Genomic DNA, 24734 nt, shown 5'->3' with positions numbered 1-24734 from the left:
AGCCACTGCTCTTATTTCTTTTCCACTAGGGTTCCACTGCATCAGTGTATCCATTCCGACGCTTTGCATAGCCTCCCAGTATCCCCCTGTTCTCACCAAGCAAACACATGGACCATCATGCACTTCATGGGAATGAGGATGCCCTGTCCATGGCTGTCAGTATCCTCTCCACCCTCATAATGGATGCTTGCATGCCCTGTCTTCGACCGCCTAGCAGTGCATGGTGTAACCTGGCCTATTTGTCTGTGGTTTGAACAGCCCATTTTCTCAGCACTCATACATGAAGGTCTGGAACCTCCACGTACAAACTTTGTAGTTTTGTTTTATTTCCTTTTCTCCTTTATAGACGTTTTGAGTTTAAAACCTGGGGTGAAACACACCAACAAAGTCCATATAAAATGTTGCTAGCTCTGGCCGTGCAATGCCAAAATACTTGTTTCAGTGGAATGATGACTCACTTCTGAGCAGAAGTACCATTTTTTTTGACTGAGGCTCAAATGAATGCTGTTTGTAAGAAGTGTGATTGTTCCTTTGCTGTTTACATCATTTCAGATCGCATTCCTTGTGTCTTTGTTTTTCTTTGTCGTAAAATATGATTAGACCAACAATAACTGATGCTGAAATGCCCAACTGACATTTCATTCACCACACTGCTGTAAATGTTTGATCATAAACTTGATATGAAGATGCTCAAGCTATAGTTGTTTGCTGTACAGTCAATGTGGAAAACCGACAGTGTCGTCAGTGTCCTAATGCTTTAATGATTTATGAGATTACGGAAGATCTTGAAATTGGGGCCAATTCGCTCTCCCTGTTGTACTTGCAGTCTTTTGGGAAATATAATGTAACCTCTTAGATAATGCTTTAGCAGTTTTACTTGCTTTTGAACAAATGTCCAAAATCCGCCATTTATAGTTCAAACTATTACTCTTAAAATCTGTGGGTTCAGAGAGTGATGTTTTTAAATGGTTATAAACCGAAATATGTTCTATTAAATTGCACTATATTTTCAAATGAATAATGAACATCAAGAATTCTGGGAAATGGGAAGTGTGCCTTTTTGCTTAGGCTTCTCTCATGAATTGCCTCCAAAATACTGAAAGTAATCAATTTTAGAAATAAGAGTAGTTTTGACTGTCGTAATTCAAGTAACATTATTTATGAATTTGTAGATCAAAACATCAGTTTGGTTTTTTTGATGTGTATCAGTGCCAGGCCCAAGAAAGTTAAATGATGGTTAAACAAAATGAGATAAAAGGTCATACAGTATAATGTGTGATCTCACAGCTGAATGTCCAATTGTCGTTTTCTCAAGTGCTTTCTGTTTGTATATACTGTGTATTTTGTGTGCCACAACCTGAACTATGCTAATTTATTTTTCCTTATTCCTTCTGTGTGACTCGCCCCACCCCCCATCCCACACCAAGTTATTAACGTCATGTCTTACAGATTTATCTCATCATCGTGTTGTCGAAATGAAGAATTTTGGCAGGGTTTGTTAGTTTAGAGCTGGACAAAGTGAAATGTTTTTCCTGGTGCTCTGAATGAAGGCGTGGTTAAAGGATCAACAGACACCTGTGATGTATACAGAGGTGCCAACCTCTAGAGTTTAGCCTAGCATTTACGATTTTTTGACCCATTGAAAATTGAAAATGATGCTTTTCTGCTTTCTAAAGCAGCTGTAAAAACCAAAAAAACCAATTCAGGGTGAAAGGATGCGGGACGTGAAATGTCAAAGATCACTTGGATCTTGTGTGAATTGGTGAACCGTTAGAAAACATGCGGAGCTTTGTTCTCTTTGGTTGGGAAAAAACACAGGGTTTTTCTCTCTACTAGCATGTTCTTGTTAACAGTGTTGGCACCTCTGTCTGTATGAAAATGGTAACCAGTGAAGACATTAATGATCAAGTTCGCACAAAATATTGAGCTTTTTGGCTACTGTGGTATAACTGGCATGCGTTAGGATTGCAGTGACCCTCAGCCTCTGTTCACAACAGATGGATTTCGTCATCAGGGATTTCAAGAAGCTATTGTTTTAGATGCCCGAGCAAATTTTTATACATTTGATGCTTGTTATTTTGCATTCTATGTTGGCTTGTACATTACCAAATGTGTTCACTTGAAATAAATATTTTTTCCATGTTACATGACTTAACGTATTATTGCACATTAATTAAGATTAATGAAGAAGAAATTACTAGTATTTAAGATCACTGATTGTGTTTTATCTTATTTCTTAATTAATTTGTGTCATTTTTTTTCTAACATAAAATGAGGGCAGATCAGTAAGTAAGCAGTGGTAGCAAACACACACAAACACACCATCACCAGGGGCATGCCGACAAAAATAACATTAAGGAAGGAATGTATGCAGTAGCTCACTAACAAGCAGATCTATTTGGATGTACTGAATAGGCCTTGGAGCTCTGCACAAGGCATCTCGCCTCCACGAAGGGCTTGATCATTTACATTTTGCAAAGCCATCAGCTGGTGTGCCATGCTGTTGCCAGGCAACCGGTCAGGTAGCAAATGAAGAGGTCTCCTCAGTGACGTCAATCTTGATGACTCTTACATTCAACTGGCTAGAAAGTACACAGTGTTCATGACCGAAATCAGTTTTTACATGTAAACCAATTGATGAATGCAAATTATTCACGCTTATTTTTGAATGATTACATATGGAAAGTAGCGAGCTGGAATCCTAGGGATACGGATAAATATAAATATTTCCAGTCTTCCACCTGGACTGTTCCACCTGGTTTAGTACACCCACACCCTGTCACTTGTCATTTCACGAACGCCTGTGCAAATATGCAAGGCAACTTTCGACAGAAGTCTAGAGAACAAAATCAGAATCATCCACACATTTTTAACATGGACGCTGGTAACTCGTTGTGATCCAAAAACGTAATAAGACACTTTATGTTGGTTTTTCCTTCTTTACATAGATATACCTCCTTTCAATTTCTCAGCTACTTTGACGATATGGATCATTTTATGAGTACACAATTACTGACATAGTAGGCAAAGGGAGAAACCACTGATGAGGGGATAGAGGACATATATTGATGAAGGACAGAATGAAGTATAGTCTTCACTTGTACTTTTATAGGGTGGACTAACAAAGTGTCTAATAAAGTGTTCAATAAGTTTGTTTTCTGAACTTATTGTTGAAAAATTATAGAAGGCTGAACAGCAACAGATGGGCCATTGTACTGATGAACAGCCAGTGCGCATACAAATGCCCTAGAAGATTAATCCGCATATAATACATAATATCATTATCCAGCTTATCAAATGTGGGGTGTTTTTTGAGTGGCTTTAAAAAGACTTACCTCAACATCCTCATTTCCTGCTTTTCAGTCATCCTTTTTCTGGCATTCATGCTTCTCAAAATGACTTTTTTTCTCAAAATTGTTATTTTGTTCTTCATACAATGAAGTTAGAAAGTGAAAAAAATTATTAAAGGTCATGTTGTGTTTGCTAGTATTTTTGTGTTAAATGCTACTTGGTTCTTTGCTTATTGTAACCCTGCAGCCTTATCTTAATCCAATCACATGTCTGTTGAAAGCTGCCAGCCTGTGACACACTTCAGCCAACTTTATTTTACATTTCTTCTTTTTTACTTCAATCATATTAGAAAAAGCGGCCAGGAAACATTGTTTTCATTGCAATCCTGTTCAGTGTCTAATGTAGTCCATCAAAATGAACATCATGTTCATGACACCATAAACATAAATTGTATGTTGTCTTTATTACATAACCACTATTTTCCAGTGTGAAACCTCAGACATTACCACGGTGTAGTGTGTGTATGTGTGTTACCAAAGCAGACACCCCATTAGGTAATGTTGACATTGGCATACTTGATGAAGACTGATTATTCAGCGTAGGCCTGGATGCGTCAGCACAATACACATGGTTTAATAGCTGCCTGAAGGTTAAGAGGACACACCTCTGACCCAAGAGGTTAATAACTTTTGTGGTAAATTAGTGGTAACTTGCAAACATTGTATTTTTCAATGTGAATATCTTCATCACATGAGGAGAAAGATAAATCAATCAGACAATCTTTTATCGTGCATAGAAAAACTTAATGACTAGTATGATATGTAAAAATGTAACTTACATATGAAGTTTATCTGATGTCTACTATATTATACACTATTGCTGTGTTCAATCATGTCTCTCCCATGATGTGATGCAGCAATGTAGAACATCGCCATCTTGTGGTCAATAAACACTTTCAGAGGGCATGAAACTAGAAATGGAGAATGACTTTTCATAGCTTTCACATGAGACTAAACAAATTTGACCATATTTTGCTTTGCCTATTTAAGTTTTGATATTTTATTGAAAAGTTTCTTCAAAGGCTTCTATATGGATGTGTTGTATATTCAAAAATGGGACTGAAAAAAAAGAGTTTAAAAAAATAATAAAGTGTTCCCATTATTTGTTTCCCATTTTCAAGATTATTTTTCTTTCATCAATGGAACCACAAAAATGAAGTGTTATATTCAATTTGTATTAATCCTGTCCTATGATATAAAACAATATAATTACGTTTCTGTATTTTGTATTTTTTATGTTTAACATTATAAATATATCATTATTATATTTTAAATTCGGTATATTTTGTGTCTGTGTCATTTTCTGCAATAAAGAACATTTAACAAATAATTATAATTATTGATAGATACTATAATTAATTGATTTGTATTATTAAACTATTGTTTTATAATAATTGTCATTACATTCAGATAATGTAATTGTGAACTTATCTCTTATCTTGAGATAATCTCTCTTATCTTGTTATATCTTGTCAACAGTAATAATGCCTGGGACCTACACTGTAGACTTGATGAAGCCCATAAGATGATTAGTGAAACAGCAACATTGCACCATGAGACATACAGTATTTCATGTAAACCATTATATATGTTATGGGAGACGATACTTGTTCGCCCGTTAAAGGATAAAGCTTAAGGCATGTTAAAATATTATATTACATTACATTACACTACAGTCTTGTGACTGCTCCTATGTTTACAAGACATTGTGCACAGGGGCCTCTGAATTCTTAATCCAGGCTTGTCCAAAAGTAGAGTGAAAATGCTTCTATTGTGCAGTTATTCTTTTGTAAGCTAATACAACCATTTCCATTACTAATTATATTACTGACAACAACTTCGTTGAAAATATAGCCTAATCTTTAAAATATTTACATGAATTTCAGTGAATAACATGAGTTTCTTAGTATTTAGTCTCCCCCCCCCCCCTTTTTAAAAAAAAATTTTTTTTTTTTTTTTTTTTTGCTTTAATGACAGTGTGTACTCGAGCTGGCATGGACTCCACAAGTTTGTGCCAAACCTTATGATCCATTTTAGATCAAATCCATCAGAGTGGTGTCTGAACACATGCTTCAATAGAAGAGATCAGGCATGAGGAAAATCTGATCTTTTGTACAAAGCAGTTAACATGGTCAATATCACAAACTTGCTTACATTTAAATATGGGCCTAAAAATAGTGCATAATCTTGAATATTAAATATTGAAGAATATTAAATATTCAAGATATTGAACATTTACTTTCTTTGTTTTAAATATTTCAGCATTATAAAACCTTCTGCTTATGTCCGGTGTAAATAAGAAGTCAAAAGAAGTACAAATCAACCTCCCTTTGTCAATGGGAGTCCACACGAGGGCGCCGGTACATTTTAGATAAAAATGACGTACATTGCATGGTCACGTGACCATGACAGCCAAAATGGCAGCGGGGCAACAGTGGGTGTTAGTTGAGATGGTGCAAGCTTTTTACGAGGTTAGTGACAAATTAAGTGCTATATTAATTTTTAAACGTCTTCACGTTTAGTTTGTTTATTCTGCTGAAACCGTTGCGGATTGGTGTCTCTTTTGAACGGAGAAACAATCTAGTTTGTTATCTAGCTAATACAGGAAGTAAACCAGGTTGCCAAATAGGTAGTGGTTCCATCCTGAATTACTCCCTGTTACACATATAGTACCCTACATAGGGTGTAGAATTCATTCTTTTATTGCCTATGAAGTGCACTAATGTAGGGAATAAGCAGCCATTTAGTTTTAAGGCTGTAATCCTCGTTTATTAGCTACATTGGCTGTCTACGTATATAACTTCAACAGCAAACCCAGTTTACATAGAATTTAGAATTATTAAAACAAGTTTCTTAGTTTGTTGCGGATGAATAATTGTTGATTTTAAATATGGAGAGTATTGTATTTAATTTGGTATGTAATTATAGAAAATCAAAGCTATTTTTCTGGTGTATAGTTGCTCTGAAGTGATGGAGACAATTATAATTATGGTACTTTATTAAACGAAAGAAGCTTACAGTTCTTGAGCTCGTTTTTAACAGAATATTTCTTCAGTGATTTGCAATTTAAACAGACAAACTCAGGACATTTGGGGGAAAAAACCTTAAATTGTATGTCCTATGGAATTTGCAGTTGCATATTATGGGCTTTTACCTCACAATTAAAAGTTTTACACCACAAATGCAGAGAATTTTTTATTTTATTTTATTTATTTTTTTTAAAGCTGGGGCAATTTTTTCAAGCTTGTTTTAAAGTTTATAAGCGTTCTATAAACACGTTATAAAGTACGTCAAAGCATGACATATTCTGTGCATTATGTTTATTGATGGTTTAAAAGAAAAGTGTGTATTACACTACATAAAATGTAACTCATGTTGAAGTTGAATAATCTGGAATGCTAAGACTCCCAGCACACATTTTCCCTTCTCCTAGGCACCGGCATATCATTTAATCTTAGAAGGAATCCTGATCTTGTGGATAATCAGACTGTTGTTCTCAAAAACATATAAGCTGCAAGAGAGGTCTGATCTCACTGACAAGGTAATGAATAACTAAAAGTTCTGTTATGTTTTTGTTATAAACAGTTTTACTGTTTGTTCATTTTTGCTGTTGCTCTTGTGAGTATTATGAATGATCATTTATATATAAAGTCAGTTTGTGACCAGGTGTCATTTTAGAGGGCCTTATCATACGAGAAGAATGAACAGTGTTGGCTTTTATAATAATAATAATAATAATAATAATAATAATAATAATAGCATAGATTTATATAGTGCTTTTCTAGGCACTTAAATCGCTTTACATTGTATTGGGGAGGAAATCCCCTCAAACCAGTGTATAGCATCCACATGGATGATGTGACGGCAGCCATAATGTGCCAGAACGCACACCACACACCAGCTATTGGTGGAGAGGAGAGTGATGTAGCCAATTCAGTGATGGAGATTATTAGGGGGTTAATGAGGGAATTTCACCAGGACACCGTGGTTATACCCCACCGTGGTTATACCCCTACTCCTTATGAGAAGAGTGGGATTTTTAATGATCTCGTATCTTTATAAGGTTTTGTTTGGATGTTTTTCATTAATAATTAGAATATATTCACCAGAATAAGTTGTAAGTCAAAGGTCAGGAGTTTTTTTTGTAGAACTGAAGAGTGTAGGGTCTTTAGAAATCCCGTTTCATCAATAAGATGAAAGTTAATCATATTTGCACTGCTTGTGTGGGTGTATTTCCTAAAACAAGATATCTGCATTAACATGAAGTCAGTCATATTAACCTGCTTTAGAATAATCATATACTATTTTATCATTATTAATTTGATAGCATTAAACTGCAATTAGTTTTATAGCACAATATCATGCATAGCTGATTTGTACATGTGTTGTGTGTTATCATTCTTAACTATTTATGTTTGTGCTGTTAGTTAAATTATGCTGATTGGATTACTTCAGGTTCCTATTCATTCAGGTTTATGAATAGAACACTATAAACAAGAAATTTTATATATATGTAATGTAAAAGAATATATTTTTCAAACTTTAAAAAAAGGGAAACACCCAGTGATCTCAAAGTATAATCCAATAATGATGTTCATGTGCTGAACTCATTTTTGACCAAAATGCCAGATTTTGTTGTAGTTGTAAACATTTACAGTTAATTAATATTAATTTCACCCTTTAATGCACATGGCATAATAGGTGGTAATAAAATTATTACTGAAGTATCTCTGTGACTTTAGTCCCGTCTGAATCTGTAATGTCAATAAAATTTACAGCCTGGGCATTTCCTTTTATAGACGTAGTCTTTTAAGTACTATAAAAGATTTATAGTACTTTATAGGCATATCCTGTGCAAAGGGAATTTTCATGCCTTTTCTTAAAATCACTCCAGGAAGGACTTTTTTTGTACTGTCTCCTGGCTATATATATATATATATATATATATATATATATATATATATATATATATATATATATATATATATATATATATATTCGAGTCTATAAAGGCCTACAGGTAGCTTTCACAGACACAAACCCTGTCCTCGGGGCACCATGCGCACACACACGCTTTCACACCTAGGGGTAATTTAACATAGCCTTCACGTTTTTGGGAGGTGGTAGGAGACTGGAGAACCAGGAGGACACACCACACAGACCAGGAGCTGTGTGGTGGCAATGCTACCCATGTAACAGACATACATTACATGGTCAAAAACATGTGCACACCTGACCTGTCACACCTACACTCGCTGAACACTTTAATAGGAACACCTGTACACATACTCATTCATGCAAGTTTCCAAACAGCCAATCGTGTGGCAGCAGTGCATAAAATCATGCAGATACAAGTCAAAAGCTTCAGATATTGTTCACATCAACCATCAGAATTGGGGGAAAATGTGATCAGTGATTTTGCCTGTGGCATGATTGTTGGTGCCAGATGGGCTGTTGATCTATGATTTTCATGCTCAACACATGTCATGTGGTGCAGTCTGCATTCCAGTTCATCCCAAAGGTGTTCAGTTGGGTTGAGATAAGGACTCTGTGCAGGCCACTCAAGTTCTTCTGCACCAACCTTGCCAAAACAATATATTTTTGACAAATCTCACTTTGTGCACAGGGACATTGTTGAACTGGAACAGGTTTGAACCTTTCAGTTCCAGTGAAAGGAAGTCTTAAAGTTAGAAGCACAGAATTGTACAGGATGTATTTTGAATGCTGCAACATTGTGGTAACAGTTTGAGGATGGCCCACATATGGGTGTGAAAGGTGTCCACAAACATTTGGCCATGTAGTGTATGTCTGCAAAACTTAACCTGTTTGAAAAGCTTTTAATGCTGAATAATAATAATAATTATATAGCGCCTTTCCAAAAGTCAAGGATGCTTTACAATAGCAATACAATGATGCATAAACAATGAACAATCATGGACAAACACAAACTGTGAAAAACAATGAGATCAAACACAGAAAATTAAAAACACAGTACAGCTAGTACAGTCACTGAAAAAATGCAGATTAGGACCGATAACACTGAGAAAACTGATACAGATGGATGTGATGCTGCGGAGACTCAGAGGGAATGAATTCCAGATTTTGGGTACTACTACACTGAAAGACCTGCCACCCATAGTGGAGAGACAAGTTCAAGGGACAGAGAGGAGTCAAAGCCCAGAGGACCTGAGAGAGCGGGTCGGGTTGTTGGGGAGAAGCAGTTCAGTAAGATAGAAAGGTGCAAAACCGTGACGTGATTTACACGTGAGCAGGATTACTTTTATATTTAATACGAAATGAAACCGGTAGCCAATGCAGTTCAGACAGGATTTGAGTAATGCGAGGTGAGCGCTTGGTATGTATAAGAAGTCTAGCGGCAGAGTTTTAAATGTATTGCAACCTAGCAATAGAATTAGCCTGTAAACCAATGAGGAGAGCATAGCAATAATCAAGACGTGAGGATATAAATATATGACTCAGTGTTGCAATGCAATGAAGGTGAAAGAATCCAATTTTAGAAACTGAAGTCAAAATCATCCCATTTGTATGGTTGTCTAACACCTGAAATTTCTCTATTGGCTGTGATTATTTTAGGAAAAAGAGGAGTTAATTGAAGAATGGCAGCCAGAGCCTCTGGTTCCTCCTGTGATGAAAGATCAACCATATGTAAATTATGACGTTGTGACTGGGTAAGCTGGCCTGGAATACCTTCTAGGCTTCACTGCTGCTACATTTATTAACTCTGACATGACGGATTACAGCAGCTCTATCAACTCCAAGCTGAAAGAATAATTCATATGTGCTGCGCTCCTACTTGCTCCTAATAACAGTGTTTTTTTTGTTTTTTTCTTCTTTTACAGCTCTCCAAGCCACAAAATGATTGTTAATGGGAAAGAGTGCATTAACTTTGCCTCATTTAACTTCTTGGGCCTGCTCGATAATTCACGTGTTAAGGTTTGTACCATCGTGAATGCAAGCATTAGCCTAATTTCTTTTCCATGCTTCTTAAAATTCAGATTGTATCCAGCTCTGATTGCAGAGTAGTGGTCAGAGGCAGCTGTTTTAGTGCTCAGTGTGTTTTAACTGCATTAATGAATTTCATGGCGGAACACGATCGTCTTGTCAGCGCCATTTATTTATTACTAGAGGCTAAAATAGTGTATTGCATAAGGATTTCACTGCTTTTGATAAAAAGAGTCATTTAGAGACAGTTGATTCATAAATTAGGTGTGTCATAATTAACTGTAGCACAATGTTTGTTTGTTTGATTGATTATTTATTTAATTTAAAATTTTTCTATTTCAGCAAAAGGCACTTGCATCTCTTAGGAAGTATGGCGTGGGTACATGTGGTCCAAGAGGCTTCTATGGAACGTTTGGTGGGTCCTATTTCTTTCCACAAGCTTGTATTTCCTTAAACTCAATTTATGTTCTTTCAAGGCTTTTATTACATGCTGTGAACATCCCTTTTTTTTTTTTTTTTAGATGTTCACCTGGAGTTAGAGGATCGCTTGGCTAAGTTTATGAGAACAGAGGAGGCCATCATCTACTCCTACGGCTTCGCAACCATAGCCAGCGCCATTCCTGCCTACTCCAAGAGAGGCGACATTGTATTTGTGTAAGTGTTTGTCTATTGTACGGCTTCTCTCGTCTCAGCCAGAGGGCTTTCTATTGCAACTATAATGTTTCTCTTCAGTGTTTCTGTAGTTTGTTGACGACATTCTCTTTCTGTTATTCTCCAGATGCACCAATCTCTGATTACACAAGTATAAAACTTGCTGTGTGCTGTTTGTGATCTTGTTTCCGCAGGGATGAGGCAGCATGTTTTGCAATCCAGAAGGGCCTGCAGGCTTCCCGGAGCTTCATTAAGTACTTCAAGCACAACGACATGGAGGATCTGGAACGACTGCTGAAGGAGCAGGAGGTGGAAGACCAGAAGGTGAGGAAAGAGTCATACATATATTGTATATGCATACTGTGGGAGGAAATATAGTGCCTTCAGGACAAGGATGTGTCATATACCAAACTGCACTTATAGCAGAACAAGAGCCATGAACAATTCTACGGTTTTATATCATCATATGTGTCATCTTTAGGCAGATGGAATTTATCTCTGTGTTTGTTAAACTGGCTTACCACCACCTTAACCAGTATGATCTTTACAGGAAGATAGCCTAGACAAGTTGAGGTGTCAGTAAATAGTATTTTGGTCAAAACCCGATATGTCCTCGTGATATCCGATGAGTTTTCCCAGACCTACACACACACACACGCATGCATAAATGTATACATACGTGCACACATTCATACTTGTATACATACGTACACTCACAAATATACACACAATTTATATATATATATATATATATATATATGTTTGTGTGTGTGTGCGTGCAAAATAAAGCATTGATGTTTCAGAATTCTCTCACTGTTGGGTATTTTCTAATGTGTATTTTTTCAGAATCCACGCAAGGCCAGAGTCACCAGAAAATTCATTGTTGTAGAAGGCCTGTATATGAACACAGCAGACATCTGCCCTCTCCCACAGCTGGTGAGAAAACACACTGTCCCCTCTTTCTCCCGAGTACAGTTTTTACATGGTTAGACTTAACTTAAGTGGGTGATCTTAATCCTTCTTGAATTGCTATAAGCACCAAAATCTTTTCTTGATTTTAAACAGTTTGAAACAGTGATCAGATGTTTGAAAATGATGCATAATTAGTAAAATTGCTTTTACTGTGGGTGTCTTCATTTCCAGGTGAAGCTGAAGTACAAGTATAAAGTACGCATCTTTTTGGAAGAAAGCATGTCTTTCGGTGTGCTTGGAGAGCATGGCCGAGGCGTCACTGAACACTTCGGAGTTAATGTAAGTAGTACACTACCGGTCAAAAGTTTGGAGACACTTGACTGAAATGTTTCTCATGATCTTAAAAACCTTTTGATCTGAAGGTGTATGATTAAATGTTTGAAATCGGTGTTGTAGACAAAAATATAATTCTGCCAACATATTCATTTCTTTCATTAGAAAACTAAACTTTTATTTTACAAAAAAGTATTTTTTTTTAAATGGCCAACTCGGGAGTGAAATATTCCGAAAAGCAGCCAATAAGTGTTCAGCATAGGTGGGAGCTCCTTTAATACTGCTTAAAAAGCATCTCAGGGAGATTCCTCAAGAAACTGGTTGAGAAAATGCCAAGAATACATGTCTGAAAATTCTATAAATTCTATGTCTGAATAGTCTACTTGGAAGATGCTAAAAAATGATTTTGATTTATTTTGGATTTTTTTCTCACAACATAATTCTCATAGTTTCATTTGTGTTATTCCATAGTTTTGATGACTTTATTATTATAAAATGTGGGAAAATGAATAAATAAACAAAGAATAAGTGTCTAAACTTTTGACCGGTAGTGTATGTTAGTTTGTGCTCTGCAGTCATGTGAATAAAGGACAATTCCACACAAAATCTTCCATTCCTAAAAAATGAACGTAGGACGGTTGGAAATTGCCAGCTGGTTGAAAATATTAATATTGTTTCTAACATGGTTAAAGTAGTCATGTATTTGCCCTAAGACAGAGTGTTGTGCAAACATCAAGAAAAGTAAGAGGAGATCTCTGTGATTAACAACTATTTATGAGTTTGCTGTGACTACATCATTTTGATTGCGTGCAATAAAACACAGCACCTGTGGTTCTCTTAAATCTATAATACACACAAAATAAAGACAAAGAGCCTGTTAGGAAAAACAAAAGGTTTTGGTCTTGTTACATGGTATTGGTTTGGAGTGATTGATACGAACTGTTTAATAGCTTATTAAATCAGTTAGCTCTTTTTGAACTGTTTGCACTTTGTTGGGTTCATGGGAGTTAACATGATGGTTCAAAAGAATATTTGTGTGATTTATTGACACAGTTTGTAAAAGACTGCATAAACCTGTTTGATTTAGAAGTAACTCAGGAAGTCTTCGTGTAGTCATTCTTAGATAAAATTTTCTTTAAAATGTACGTACCATGATGTATACAGTTAACCTCCCAAATCTTTTAGATATCAAAATGGGGGTTGTGAAGCATAGCCAGGGGTTTGTGATTTAAAATAAATAAATAAATAAATTTCTTCCTCTGCTATTTTGTTACACCGGTAGAAATCAGAACCCACCATTACCACAGTTATTATATTTATTGAGTTTTTATAGTGGGTTTAATCCAAACCTCAATAACTCGGAAATATATCGGCCTTGGCCCTAATGGGTTCTGTCAGTGGAAAGTTCAGGAATAAAAATCACTATGGTTCCAATAAATAGCCAAAATATTATTGTGCACATTTAGATTGATATTTGAAAACACTTTACTGAAGTGGCCCATGGAATTAAATTTACAGTGAAAGGGGTCCCTGACTGCAAAATGTTTGAGAACCGCTTTACACTGTACAACCCACCCATATATGTAAAATATTTTGGTAATTGTTGGGTATGTTAGTATTTAAACTTATTTCTAAAGTGTCTTAGTAACGTTGTGACTTTTACTGTGTCCAGATAGATGACATTGACCTCATAAGTGCCAACATGGAGAATGCAGTTGCATCCATAGGTGGATTCTGCTGTGGACGATCATTTGTAATTGATCATCAGGTACCTGAGAATTATGACTCTTTCAGTGCTTGATATTCCTCTCTCTGTAAGTCATCTATCTAAATTATCGTTGTAGTTAATGTTGATTTCGGTTCTGTGCGTGATCTGAATCCGATTGTGCAGTAAATCTGTAAATTTTGAAGAATGGTTTTTGCATCATCGTTTGAATGATCAAAAGCAATGAATATAATTGGATACATGTGTGCTTTGAAATGTAAACCAAGCTAAATGAAAAATGACCCATCTATAAAGGATCTGTTATATGCAGTCCAGATTTTTGGCAGAAAGAACCACTTGATCACAGTGACTGTTGGACACACTATTTGAGCAACATTTTTTGGCTTTGAATCGAAACAATTCTTGGACACCTTTAGGTAGAATCCTTTATTTGGACATTGAGCAGTCACAGGACAATTCTCAGTGATCGGTCATGCTAGCATATATATATATATATATATATATATATATATATATATATATATAAATTATACACATATATGTATGTGTGTGTGTCTGTGTGTTAGCGTCTGTCTGGACAGGGCTACTGTTTCTCAGCGTCTCTTCCACCCATGTTGGCTACTGCTGCTATTGAGGCCCTCAACATCATGGAGGAGGACCCAGGTAAACACACACAGTTCTAGCATTCACTCTTTCCCCCTCAGCCTATATTTCATCTTTCCTTATTTAACAAAGCACACAAAAGCTGTTAAAATGCCCAATAATATCAGAAGGGAGGAGCAGTCAGTAGATTAATGAGCGTTTGTTAACCATCAGATTACTGGGTCCATTCCACTATGCAATTTTGAACTGGAAAGACTTCAAACAGAATGAAAGACTGATATCTTCCTGATTTAAACCATATGTTGGGGCCCATATGAAAGCTACAAAAAATATTTTTAACTTTTGAGAACTGAAAAGGGACCCCTAACAGACGGCAGTCCTAAATCCCTGTTCACACCGGGACAATTTTCGCAGCTCTGTTTAATGCCCCAATGGCTGTCTTTTGTTCATATTTAAGGACTCCCAGGAAGTGTCAGTGGACTCCTGAGCAAGACACTTAACTTTCAGTCTCTGTCTCACATGTGAGTTGGGTTGCAAGATACAGTTACTGGAAAACTCCACCCTGAACTACCTGCATATGAATCTGTATAATAAACAGATAAATTTTTTATTAAGCTTTATTTTTATTAATTAGATTTATTTTGAAATTCTGAGTTGACTCTTTCTTTTCATGTTTAAACTTCTTTCATTGACATGCTAGTCTATTTTCACATTGGTTAACAGTTTCCTACATACAATGCCATTTGACTACCTGCTGATGGTGGTGCCAGTTGGCTGTAAATTTGCTTTATTTAGCAATGCAGTGGCTTTTTAGACTTTGTCACTCCAGCTCTCTCACCTCCTCATCGGTACACTTTGCTCGAATAGATCAACCTCAAAAGTTTCATCTTTCATTCTCACACCACCATCAGCACAGTCATGTTCATCTTCTTTTAGATTGCTAACTAGTCGAGCTAAATCTCTGCCATAACTTGGTGCAAATGTGGTGTATAGCTGCATTGCATACCTGGAACTATGAGTCCAGTGTTTGCTGTCTCCACTACTTCTACACTGAATTTCTCATTAATATGATGTTGAAAATCACTGGAAAATGGTTGAGATAAGAGGTTTTGTTTTAGGAGCTAACAGCAAAACTTATTGAGATTGAGGATTTTTTTTTCTCTCCTCTTGTTAAACATCATTGTAACTGCATTAGCAATTTCCTCTTTTTAATTCAGCATGATGGACAACAGCTGAATTCTTACAGGAATGAAAACAAGGGCATCGACTAACACGTTAGCACCAGAATCACTAAGCACATCACCAATATTTCATTATCAACATGCTTCAGGGTTGAGTTTTCCTTTAAGTACCGAAAGGTAAAATAATGCAGTTTTTCCAGTTACTGGCACTTATGACCTTGCTGATGATTTAGCTGTAGGACCGAGCACATGAGATCCCATTCGACATTTATTTATAGGCCTGCTTGTTCTTGAGGTTTAGATTAGACCAGTTCAATTCAAGTGGCTAATAACGATAAGAATGCAATAATAAATATAATAACTTTGATAACTGTGATGTCTAATACTGTAACAAATACTTAATGTACCCCTGGAGGCCCCCAGACCCTATTTAGAGAACCACTGGTTTATCCATTAAAAAACCATTTTGAACAGGCATTCAGATTGTTCAGAACATGCATTGTTTCATTTCTGTTTGAAATGCATTTTTTGTTATTGTTAATCGATCATACTGTTATTTTTACTTACTGTAGTGTTGCTTCAGAAAACAGTTGATAGTTTTATTGAAGTCAAGTGACAAATATTGTGACAGCACTTCTTGTAAATAACTTAAACATCGCAAATTTAGGTTCGTTCAATCATTTACTTCAACAGGAATATTGACACACAAACAAAAAACACAAATGTGTGCAGACCTTATTATTTATTTATACACAAGCTGGTTTACACACCTATAGAATTATTAAAATCAAAGAACATGGAAGAGTGTGATGTTAACTTGTAAAGCCATCTGGATACCCGCTTTTACCTCATAATTATATGTGAATGTATGTATGGAATGCACTGAACTTCATTAGGATTCATTACCCAGTGAAATGAGCATTATGTATGACGTATCCATTTTTTTGTTTAAGACAGAAATTTCAAGGAAGCTAATCCTAGTATAGGGGGAATCGGCAAAACCAGTGGCATCCTATCACACGTCTGACATACGTCCCGAGCAGTAGCATCTCAGGGAGTTCATCGTTTTCTTGTTCTCTTTTTCAGAAATTTTTACCATCCTGAGAGAAAAGTGTAAATATGCCCACAAAGCACTGCAAGGGTAAGTCTATTTAACTCCTGATATTTTTCCCATGAACGATGAATAAACATTGGACAAAAAGCTCCAAATCAAAGCACTTCCGTGTAATGATACTTATCAAACATGTAGCTCTGTTATTATTGGAAAGAGTTTGGTGTATGAATCATTAGGCAGGACAGTCAGTTTTTCAGTGTTTGGTATTTAAGAAAGAACTCGACTGGTGTGATTGGGATGGTCTGGAATACTCTGGCTTGTATGATACAGTATTAAACAGTTTTTTTTTTAAGATTTTTTTCCACCTTTAAACTTTAAATTATATGGATGGAAAATAGATTGTAGATAATTCTAGTGTGTCCATGCTCTGGCTCTCTGAATAACCTCTGAAAATGGAAAACAGAACATAAGTGAACAGCCGTAAAAACCTGCTGGATGTTGCTAAGGCTGAATTCTGGAAAGCAGCCAATAATATAATTTGACAACTCTACTTTAAAGACTTTTTTTCCCCAAAACTGTATGCATAACATAAAATGTACATATGTATTTCCCTCTGCTGGTAATGCCACTGTACATTATATGCACTGTACATAGTTATGCTATGATTAAGAGCTAAAACGTTTATCATTACAAACTCTTCCTTGTAATTGTTTATTGTATATCCTAAACTCGTGTCTTTTGGCGTGTGTATTGTAGAATTCCAGGCTTGAAGGTTGTTGGGGAGCCGTTTGCTCCAGCACTCCATCTCCAGCTGGTGAACAGCACTGGATCCAGGGAGAGTGATGTCAGGACACTACGCTCCATCATTGACTATGTAAGATGCGCATCTAATTTCTTAAACTTATTACACTTCAGAGTTAGGGTCTTTTTATTTGTTTATTTATTTGTTGTTGGCTCTGAGCTGCAGTTGTTTTTTATTTTTACGTTAAGTACTTAAATTGATTTGGATATTGCAATTTGGTGGGAAAATCTATCAAGGTTAAATTAATTTGTTTCCCATGTAAAACTACAGATATATCAAGTGTAAATGTTAACGATAATGCAAAGTAGGTCCTCGACTGTAGCAGTAACCAGGACAAGGAATAGATGATAAGACTTGTGAATTATTCTGTTAGCGAGCAGACACAAGCAAAACATTTAAATGTTTGATTGGACTGTGTTCCTACAATTCTACTGTATTTTATTGTTTGCTTTCTTCCAGTGTATGGACAGGCAAATAGCCCTGACTCAGGCTCGCTACCTAGACAAAGAGGAGCGTTTCCTTCCACCACCCAGGTGAGCACATAACTCTTATCTCCAAAGTAATTATATATACTGTGTGTGTGTGTGTGTGTGTGTGTGTGTGTGTATATATATATATATATATATATATATATATATATATATATATATATATATATGTGTGTGTGTGTATATATATATATATATATATATATATATATATATATATATATATATATATATATATATATATATATAAAATATATATATTTATATATATCAGGTTTTTTTTTTTAACGAATTATAGACTTTTAAATGATCAACTAAATGATTATTTTCAAAACAGTGTTTCCAACTGTTGGTCTTAAACATCTAGCAGATCAGGCAAAATAAAAGCAAACAGTATTTCTACATTATTATTGCAGGACAGGATTATTATTATTATTGCAGGACAATCTTAGTGAGACACATTCTTGCACCACTGGTGACCTATATAATGTATTTAATGTAATTCTCCCCTTCAAGTAGATATATCAAATATACCAATATACCAGCCATAATATACCAAAACCCCTTATATTTAGTTGTAATTATGAATTAATGTTTCATTCCTGTTTACAAATGAGTGGAGTGGACTGTGCCAGAAACAATACGCCTATGAATGAAAGCTAATTTAAAAAAAAAGAAAAGAATAAAAATAATATGCAGCTTTTTATTCTGTATTAGCAGAACATAATACAGACGTTTTGTCATGTGCTGGGAATTGTTTGTGTGCATGTAACACATGGGATGGAGCTGGAAACTGTTATGTATTGCATACATGTATGCATAGAAATGGTGCATGTGGGATGCAGATTGGTTAATGAGGGATCAATAGTGCAGGAAAGTGAGGGAAATTGTGATTTTTCTTTTTCTCTCAATTCTCATTAATATTGAAATTGTTTACATTTATTGAAGAGCTATACAGTATATTGACGTTCTAACATTAAATCATAAAAATCGAAACACTTATTTACTCATACACTTATAATACTCTACATATGTACTTTTTTAGCCTTATTTGGCTTATTTCATATTTGACTAAAGATATTTACTGGCCAATTTTGACATGTTTTTCATGTATCAATATACATCATATTTGCATGTTTACTATGCAATTTATTTACACAAACTGGCCTTTTTTTTTATCTTACTAATTTGCTTTATTTGTGCCTGACATGAATGTCTTCTGCATGAATTCCCTTCACTCTCTCTAGCATCAGAGTGGTGGTGACTGTTGAGCAGACTGAGGAGGAAATTGAGAAAGCAGCATCCTGTATTCAAAAGGCAGCTCTTGCTACACTTAAATGATTGCAAATGTCTCCAGCATGGCGACAGACACTAAAATCAACAATAACATATCTGTCCAGCTGCAGACTATCTCCTATTCTGTGCTTCATGGTGCTTTAGCCATGGCTGTTGGAACTGCAAACATCAGCCGTGGGACATTCCGCGCACCGTTCACCATGAGAACTGAATTAATAATTGCTGCATTTTTGTTTCATTATAAATATTCTTTCTAAAACACTGATCTGTTTTGAGTTTCGGTTTCACATTGAAATGAATGTAGAAGTCCCATTCACCATATATATTTATGTTCCATCTGATGCCTTGAATGAAAGTTGCAACGGTTGATCGAACTATAGTACAGTACATACTAAAAGCAGATTTCAAAGCTAGACAGAACACATTATACACAAGTTTCTTTTATATACAGTGTTTGGGTTTCTTCCTTCAACATTTCCATAAGAGACATTTCACAGTGCTTTTTTATTTAATGAAAAGTACATTTTGGGATTTTTGTGTTGTTTTTTTATGATATTTTTTAATCCTGGAAAATTTTGTATTATTTTTACATGATTTATTATTTTTTCCATATCTTACATGAAACTGTCAGCTTGTTTTGATGGAATGACTGCATCTAGCATTATGGACACATTTTCCTTTTCCTTTTATTTTATTACTGATATTGATAAAATTTCAGTCTTAGATAAAAAGGTACCAATACGCAACATTAAGAGTCCTTGGGTTTATCAGACTCCTAAAACAGAGGGGTCCTCTTTCAGAAATTGTTTAATGTTGAACCCTTTAATAAGTTAAAACCATCAAGCATATAAAGAACCCACAATGAACCTTATATTATTGTTATTTATTTCATTATTATTATTATTATTATTATTATTACTGGATCCCATGTTAATTTTTGGAGACAAAATAGTTATTTGACTTTTGGTTTTACAAATGATAAAGATCAAATACATTTAGCAATAATATAAAATAAAGGTTTTTTTTTTTATCCAATTCCTCACCCTAAAAAACAAAAACCGTTAAATCTAATACTGTAAAAGGTTCTTTGGTTTCTTATGCAGGGGGAAACTTTTAAAGGTTCCATGTAGAATCCCACAACAGATTGTTTCTTTTTATGTCCCAAATAGTGCTACAACCATTACAATCCAAAGAACTCTTAATGCGTCCTTTTTTTCTAAGAGTGTATAAAGAGCATATCGTGTATTGCTGCTAATTATGTTGGGTTTCCTTTAATAAAATCAGTTTGTAAATTGTGTGTTGTGTTTTGTCTGTCATTAAGCTCTGTGTTAGAAATTAATAAGCAAAAAGATTTCTGAAAGATGTTTGGGGTGTCTGTCTCACTGAAGAGAATACCTCCAGGAATCTTGTTCCGAAGGTTCTTGAAACTTGAATGGTTCCTAAAATAACCTCGAAAAAGTCCACACTGAAACACAAATATCGTGTCATTAAAATATTTGTGATGTGCTTAGCTAATTTGGGCTTAATTAAGAAATCTGACTAGTTAGTGATCTACAATTTATTTAACCAGAGAGTACAAATTAGGAGGTGAGAAAGCCGAAGGACTAAAGCGCTGCTGCATCACTCTCTTTAAGAAGAGATGAATTCCCATTGGTGCCACTATCAGCAGGCAGTCAAGTAGCATTGTGGGTAATAGAACCAAACTGAAAACACACCATTATGTCAATGAAAAGTCCGAATTTCTTTACAAAATAAATCTTCGAGGTTTCCTTTCATTTCACTAAGAACCTACTGTTACTTTTGAATTTGAAACTGTTCATTGCATTGCCCAATGGCTGTGTGCGCAGTCAATATAGTTTATCACCCGTAGGTGGCGCGTTTAATTCGTTCCAGGAACCCGGATCCATGCTGTCCCACTTCCCTCCCTCAGGACTGATCCATGCTACGTGAAGAAACACCTCCGTTTCTCTCAGCTCACTTTTCTAGCATTGAGGAGCGCAAACGCGGTGTCCAGCTCTCCCGGAATGAAACGCGCAGTTCTTTTGGAAAGCAGCCACCACAAACAAGAGCTTTCTTCATAGCGCACCTGTTGTACCAAAACTTGGCCTGTTTTCTCAGACGATTTAAATAAATCTTGGAGGAGTTTGTTCCTCCTAACAGACCGAAGAGATTGTCGATACCTGTGCTGGATGTCGGATGCCCTGTCCATAGATTTTACCCCATCCAACTGGCAGAGTTTATTCCCTGGAATGATGCATATTTCAAGGATTACTCGTTTGGCTTTGCGTAATTCTTTGAAAACTTTTCTTCTGGTGTTGTCCGTCTTGACCAGTGTGAGAGGCGCAGGTAAGGATTTATTTGTTTTTATTATTATTATTATTATTATTATTATTATTATTATTATTATTATTATTATTTTTCTGAAAACACTCTGAGATGAGAAAATGCAGGATAACCAATAAGCTGTGAAGATGCAGTAGAAACAAAAAATGCAACTTTTGTATTGTATTGTATTGTTTACTGTATTGAGAGTTTGTGATGCGCATAGAAAAAGCAAAGCAATCTAACAAGACGAATAAATCTGGAGCCTGCATGCTGTGCGTAATTGTTTCAAGTGAAACTTTCCATCTTTCGTGAAAGTGTAATGCTTTTTGCGCATATCCAATCCCCATAGCCAGTACAAGCTGAGATCTCATTCCTCAACACATTCCAGAGATTTCCCTACCAGACAATTAATAAGATTATTTGAAAGTGATCTCTTGCCTTTGTTGGAGTGACTAATTCATTTAGTTCCCTGCAGGGGTGGGGGTGACAGATGTCCATGTTTCCTGTTTTGAGCTTGCCCTCTTGGGTCTTGCCATTCCATTTGGTTAAAGGGTTTAAAGGAGGAGGGGGGCAGATGTTGAGACCTGTGGGTTGTCTCTTAACCCTTTTATCGCCATTTCCAGCAGCGCTGATTCTTGTGTGTCACCTGAAAAGTGTTCACAGCGTAAGGAAAATGGCTGGTTAAGTCTGAAGTCTGGGATTTAGCACTGCTAGTACTTTAAGGAATGATGAATAAATTGGAGTTTATCAGTGAATAAATGTGTGAATAGGGGGTAGCCACATCACTGCTTTGAGTTTAAGGCCCGTGGGGGGCGTTTGTGCCTATCCACGGGAGGTTGAGCTCTTTTGGCCAGCACCACTCACCCCCCATGAACAAGGTGTGGGGATATTCAACAAGATCATTGACATGCTAATTGATTCACTTGCTAAGAAGAGTCCTTGAACCCAGAGGTGATTGTCTTGGAGCCAAACAAAGGAGGACTTTTGGTAAAAGAGGGATGGATTCTTCAAACTTGAATGTTTTCATTTACATTCTGACCTCCCCTCTTTAATGGAATATCTTTAACTCTATTTGTGGGGAGTCTGTTTTGTTTGGGCTATGGGTTTCATGATAATTGACTATTCAACTTAAGGTCACTTAAGGGCTTGAAATTAAAACTTGTTAACTTTGTCGTCAAATGCTGTTCGAGTCTGTAAGGTTGGTGTTCTGGCCGTACAACCATGACATTCCAATTTCCCATCATACCCAGGACTAATCCAGCAAGGCGAATTTGAGCAATAACAACCAGTCAGAATGATTGATGTTGAGTTTCCCGCTGTGCAGCTTACTCGAGCCCTGCTTCCAAAGAGGTCCTCACTGATGCTAAATTAGTTTAAGACTTTAATAACAGATCTACCCAGTTTGGAAGGAGCACATCTGGGGTATATTTACAGTACTTTATAGAAATCTCCCCCCACTGGTGTACAAAAATGGGTTCTGTCAATCTGCCAACAAAGATGACCACTCTGGCCTGATTTATGAAGGGCTAAGTTGTTACAGGACCTTTGGAATGATGAAACAAAGAAGAAAAGAGCATGTTTCCTTTTTTTTAAACAACACCTTCCTTCCCCCATCCCCTGCCCTGCCCTGCTTCTGAGCTGTGAAATGAAGCAGAGCGAGAAGAAGTGGACACGGTTGAGGAGTTAGCCAGAGTTCACTGTGTTAATCCTGTGTTAACCAGGGAAAGATCATACATCTACAAAGAACCTAACACCCTGGGCCACAACAGAGGATTTGCGAGTGGAAATCCATGAAAAGGATCGCTGATCCTTTAGGAGCTTTGAATATAGTGAACGTCCTCATCACTAGTTTGAAAAGTCTGCCAGCCCCTTAAACTCATATGCATGGACAAGGTTTATATAGGGCTTAGACATCAAAGTGCTTTTACTCAACTGGTGAGAGTATACGGGTCAGTGAAAATTAGAATTAAATACGCTTTGTTCTGCATTTAAAGGTAATTGCAAGGCATGGACCTGCACTGATGTTAATCTGCACACAGTGTGGCTTGAACACTTCTTGAGTTGTGGGCAAAAATGAGCGCAAGGTCGGATTTGAACAGTAGGGTGCATTAATCAGCACAGTCTGCATTGCTAATAAAGTTGCTTGCGCTGCTCCTGGAAAGACATGTCATGATGATGAAAGGCATCCTTTGATTTCCAACCAGCGAAAGACTGCAGTTAAGAGGACTGTGGTCAGCGGCTGGGCAAGAAATGGAAATGTTTTTCGAATGGTTTTAACCTTTGGGTCTACGGTTCCAGGGAATCTCTATTCCAAACAACGTAACTTGCTTTTTTTCCGCCTCAGTGAAGTGACGTGCCAGACAAGGCACCAAAGGTGGCTAAATCGCCCTCCATAAATTGGGAGTTGCTCTGAAGGATAGCTGTGGTTCCTGAAATGCAGAAGTCCATAGATAGGAGGCCACAGCAGCATGTCATTAGCTATCCTGCTGCATGTAGAGCATTTAGAAAGAAGCCTTAATGAGGAGATAAGGGATGGAAAAGAGTGTTGAAGGACTGTGGAAATAAGATTATTTATTTATTTTTTTTTATTACAGGTGATCTGTTGCCTTGCAGAGGCACCTAGGTTATTACATGCTTAATAGTAATATCTGGTCTTGATAGATTTTTTTTTTTGTCTTTTCTTGATTATACTGAATAAACCAAAAAAAGCTAAACTGAAGATTTACAAGCACTTTCCTGGAACTTCGTGGCAAAAACTGAATCCAGACTCCTCGAATTTCTCTCTGAAGTTTTCTAAAACTACAGATATTTGTGTCCGTCACTGTTGTTTATGATCCTTTACTTTTTATATAAGGCATATATTTAATAGCTTGACTGACAAAATTGTTCTAGCATTCAAACTATTCTTTTCACTTTTTTGTTTCTGTTGGTGGATGACCTAAGTCTGTGGAATTTCTACTGTCTCCGGCTCCTAAGATTTCTTCTGACAGTTTAAGGACCCCAATTCATCCAGACTCCATGTTAAGCCCATAAAGCGACATTTTTCCAAG

At 36.2% G+C, this 24734-nt stretch overlaps 3 protein-coding genes across 4 annotated transcripts in view; all 3 read left to right on the top strand.

Annotated features, from left to right (window-relative positions):
- cdc42se2 (CDC42 small effector 2) overlaps positions 1-2145 on the top strand; it is a 29902-nt gene extending 27757 nt beyond the window's left edge. Inside the window, exon 5 of the mRNA XM_053645513.1 lies at positions 30-2145. The gene's annotated coding sequence lies outside the window, so the exon portion shown is untranslated. The remainder of the gene's footprint in view (positions 1-29) is intronic.
- Positions 2146-5732: 3587 nt separating this feature from the next.
- On the top strand, positions 5733-20654 carry sptlc1 (serine palmitoyltransferase, long chain base subunit 1). Its single transcript, XM_053646273.1, has 15 exons — positions 5733-5821; positions 6784-6891; positions 9945-10039; positions 10211-10304; positions 10656-10728; positions 10835-10967; positions 11159-11288; positions 11811-11900; positions 12108-12215; positions 13882-13977; positions 14502-14598; positions 16806-16860; positions 17530-17647; positions 18035-18108; positions 19311-20654. The coding sequence occupies exons 1-15, from the start codon at positions 5756-5758 to the stop codon at positions 19402-19404; spliced, it is 1431 nt and encodes a 476-aa protein (XP_053502248.1). The 5' UTR covers positions 5733-5755; the 3' UTR covers positions 19405-20654.
- A 93-nt stretch (positions 20655-20747) lies between these two features.
- The window catches only part of ror2 (receptor tyrosine kinase-like orphan receptor 2), a 78092-nt gene continuing 74105 nt past the window's right edge, over positions 20748-24734 (top strand). For both annotated transcript variants that reach the window (XM_053646272.1, XM_053646271.1), the window contains exon 1: positions 20748-21705. In XM_053646272.1, the coding sequence (XP_053502247.1) occupies positions 21549-21705 (157 nt within the window). In that variant the 5' untranslated portion in view covers positions 20748-21548. The remainder of the gene's footprint in view (positions 21706-24734) is intronic.

Source organism: Ictalurus furcatus, chromosome 16 (genome assembly GCF_023375685.1).
Source record: "Ictalurus furcatus strain D&B chromosome 16, Billie_1.0, whole genome shotgun sequence".
Lineage (NCBI taxonomy): Eukaryota > Metazoa > Chordata > Actinopteri > Siluriformes > Ictaluridae > Ictalurus > Ictalurus furcatus.
Note: the sequence above shows the minus strand (reverse complement) of the source record. Positions and strands in the feature narration are given on the sequence as shown.

Excerpts from the sequence above, each read along its gene's own strand:
- sptlc1 (XM_053646273.1), top strand. The coding sequence starts at position 5,756 with ATGACAGCCAAAATGGCAGCGGGGCAACAGTGGGTGTTAGTTGAGATG. Across the intron at positions 11,289-11,810 it reads AGGAGGTGGAAGACCAGAAG|AATCCACGCAAGGCCAGAGT; the intron begins GTGAGGAAAGAG and ends GTATTTTTTCAG. Across the intron at positions 13,978-14,501 it reads CATTTGTAATTGATCATCAG|CGTCTGTCTGGACAGGGCTA; the intron begins GTACCTGAGAAT and ends TCTGTGTGTTAG.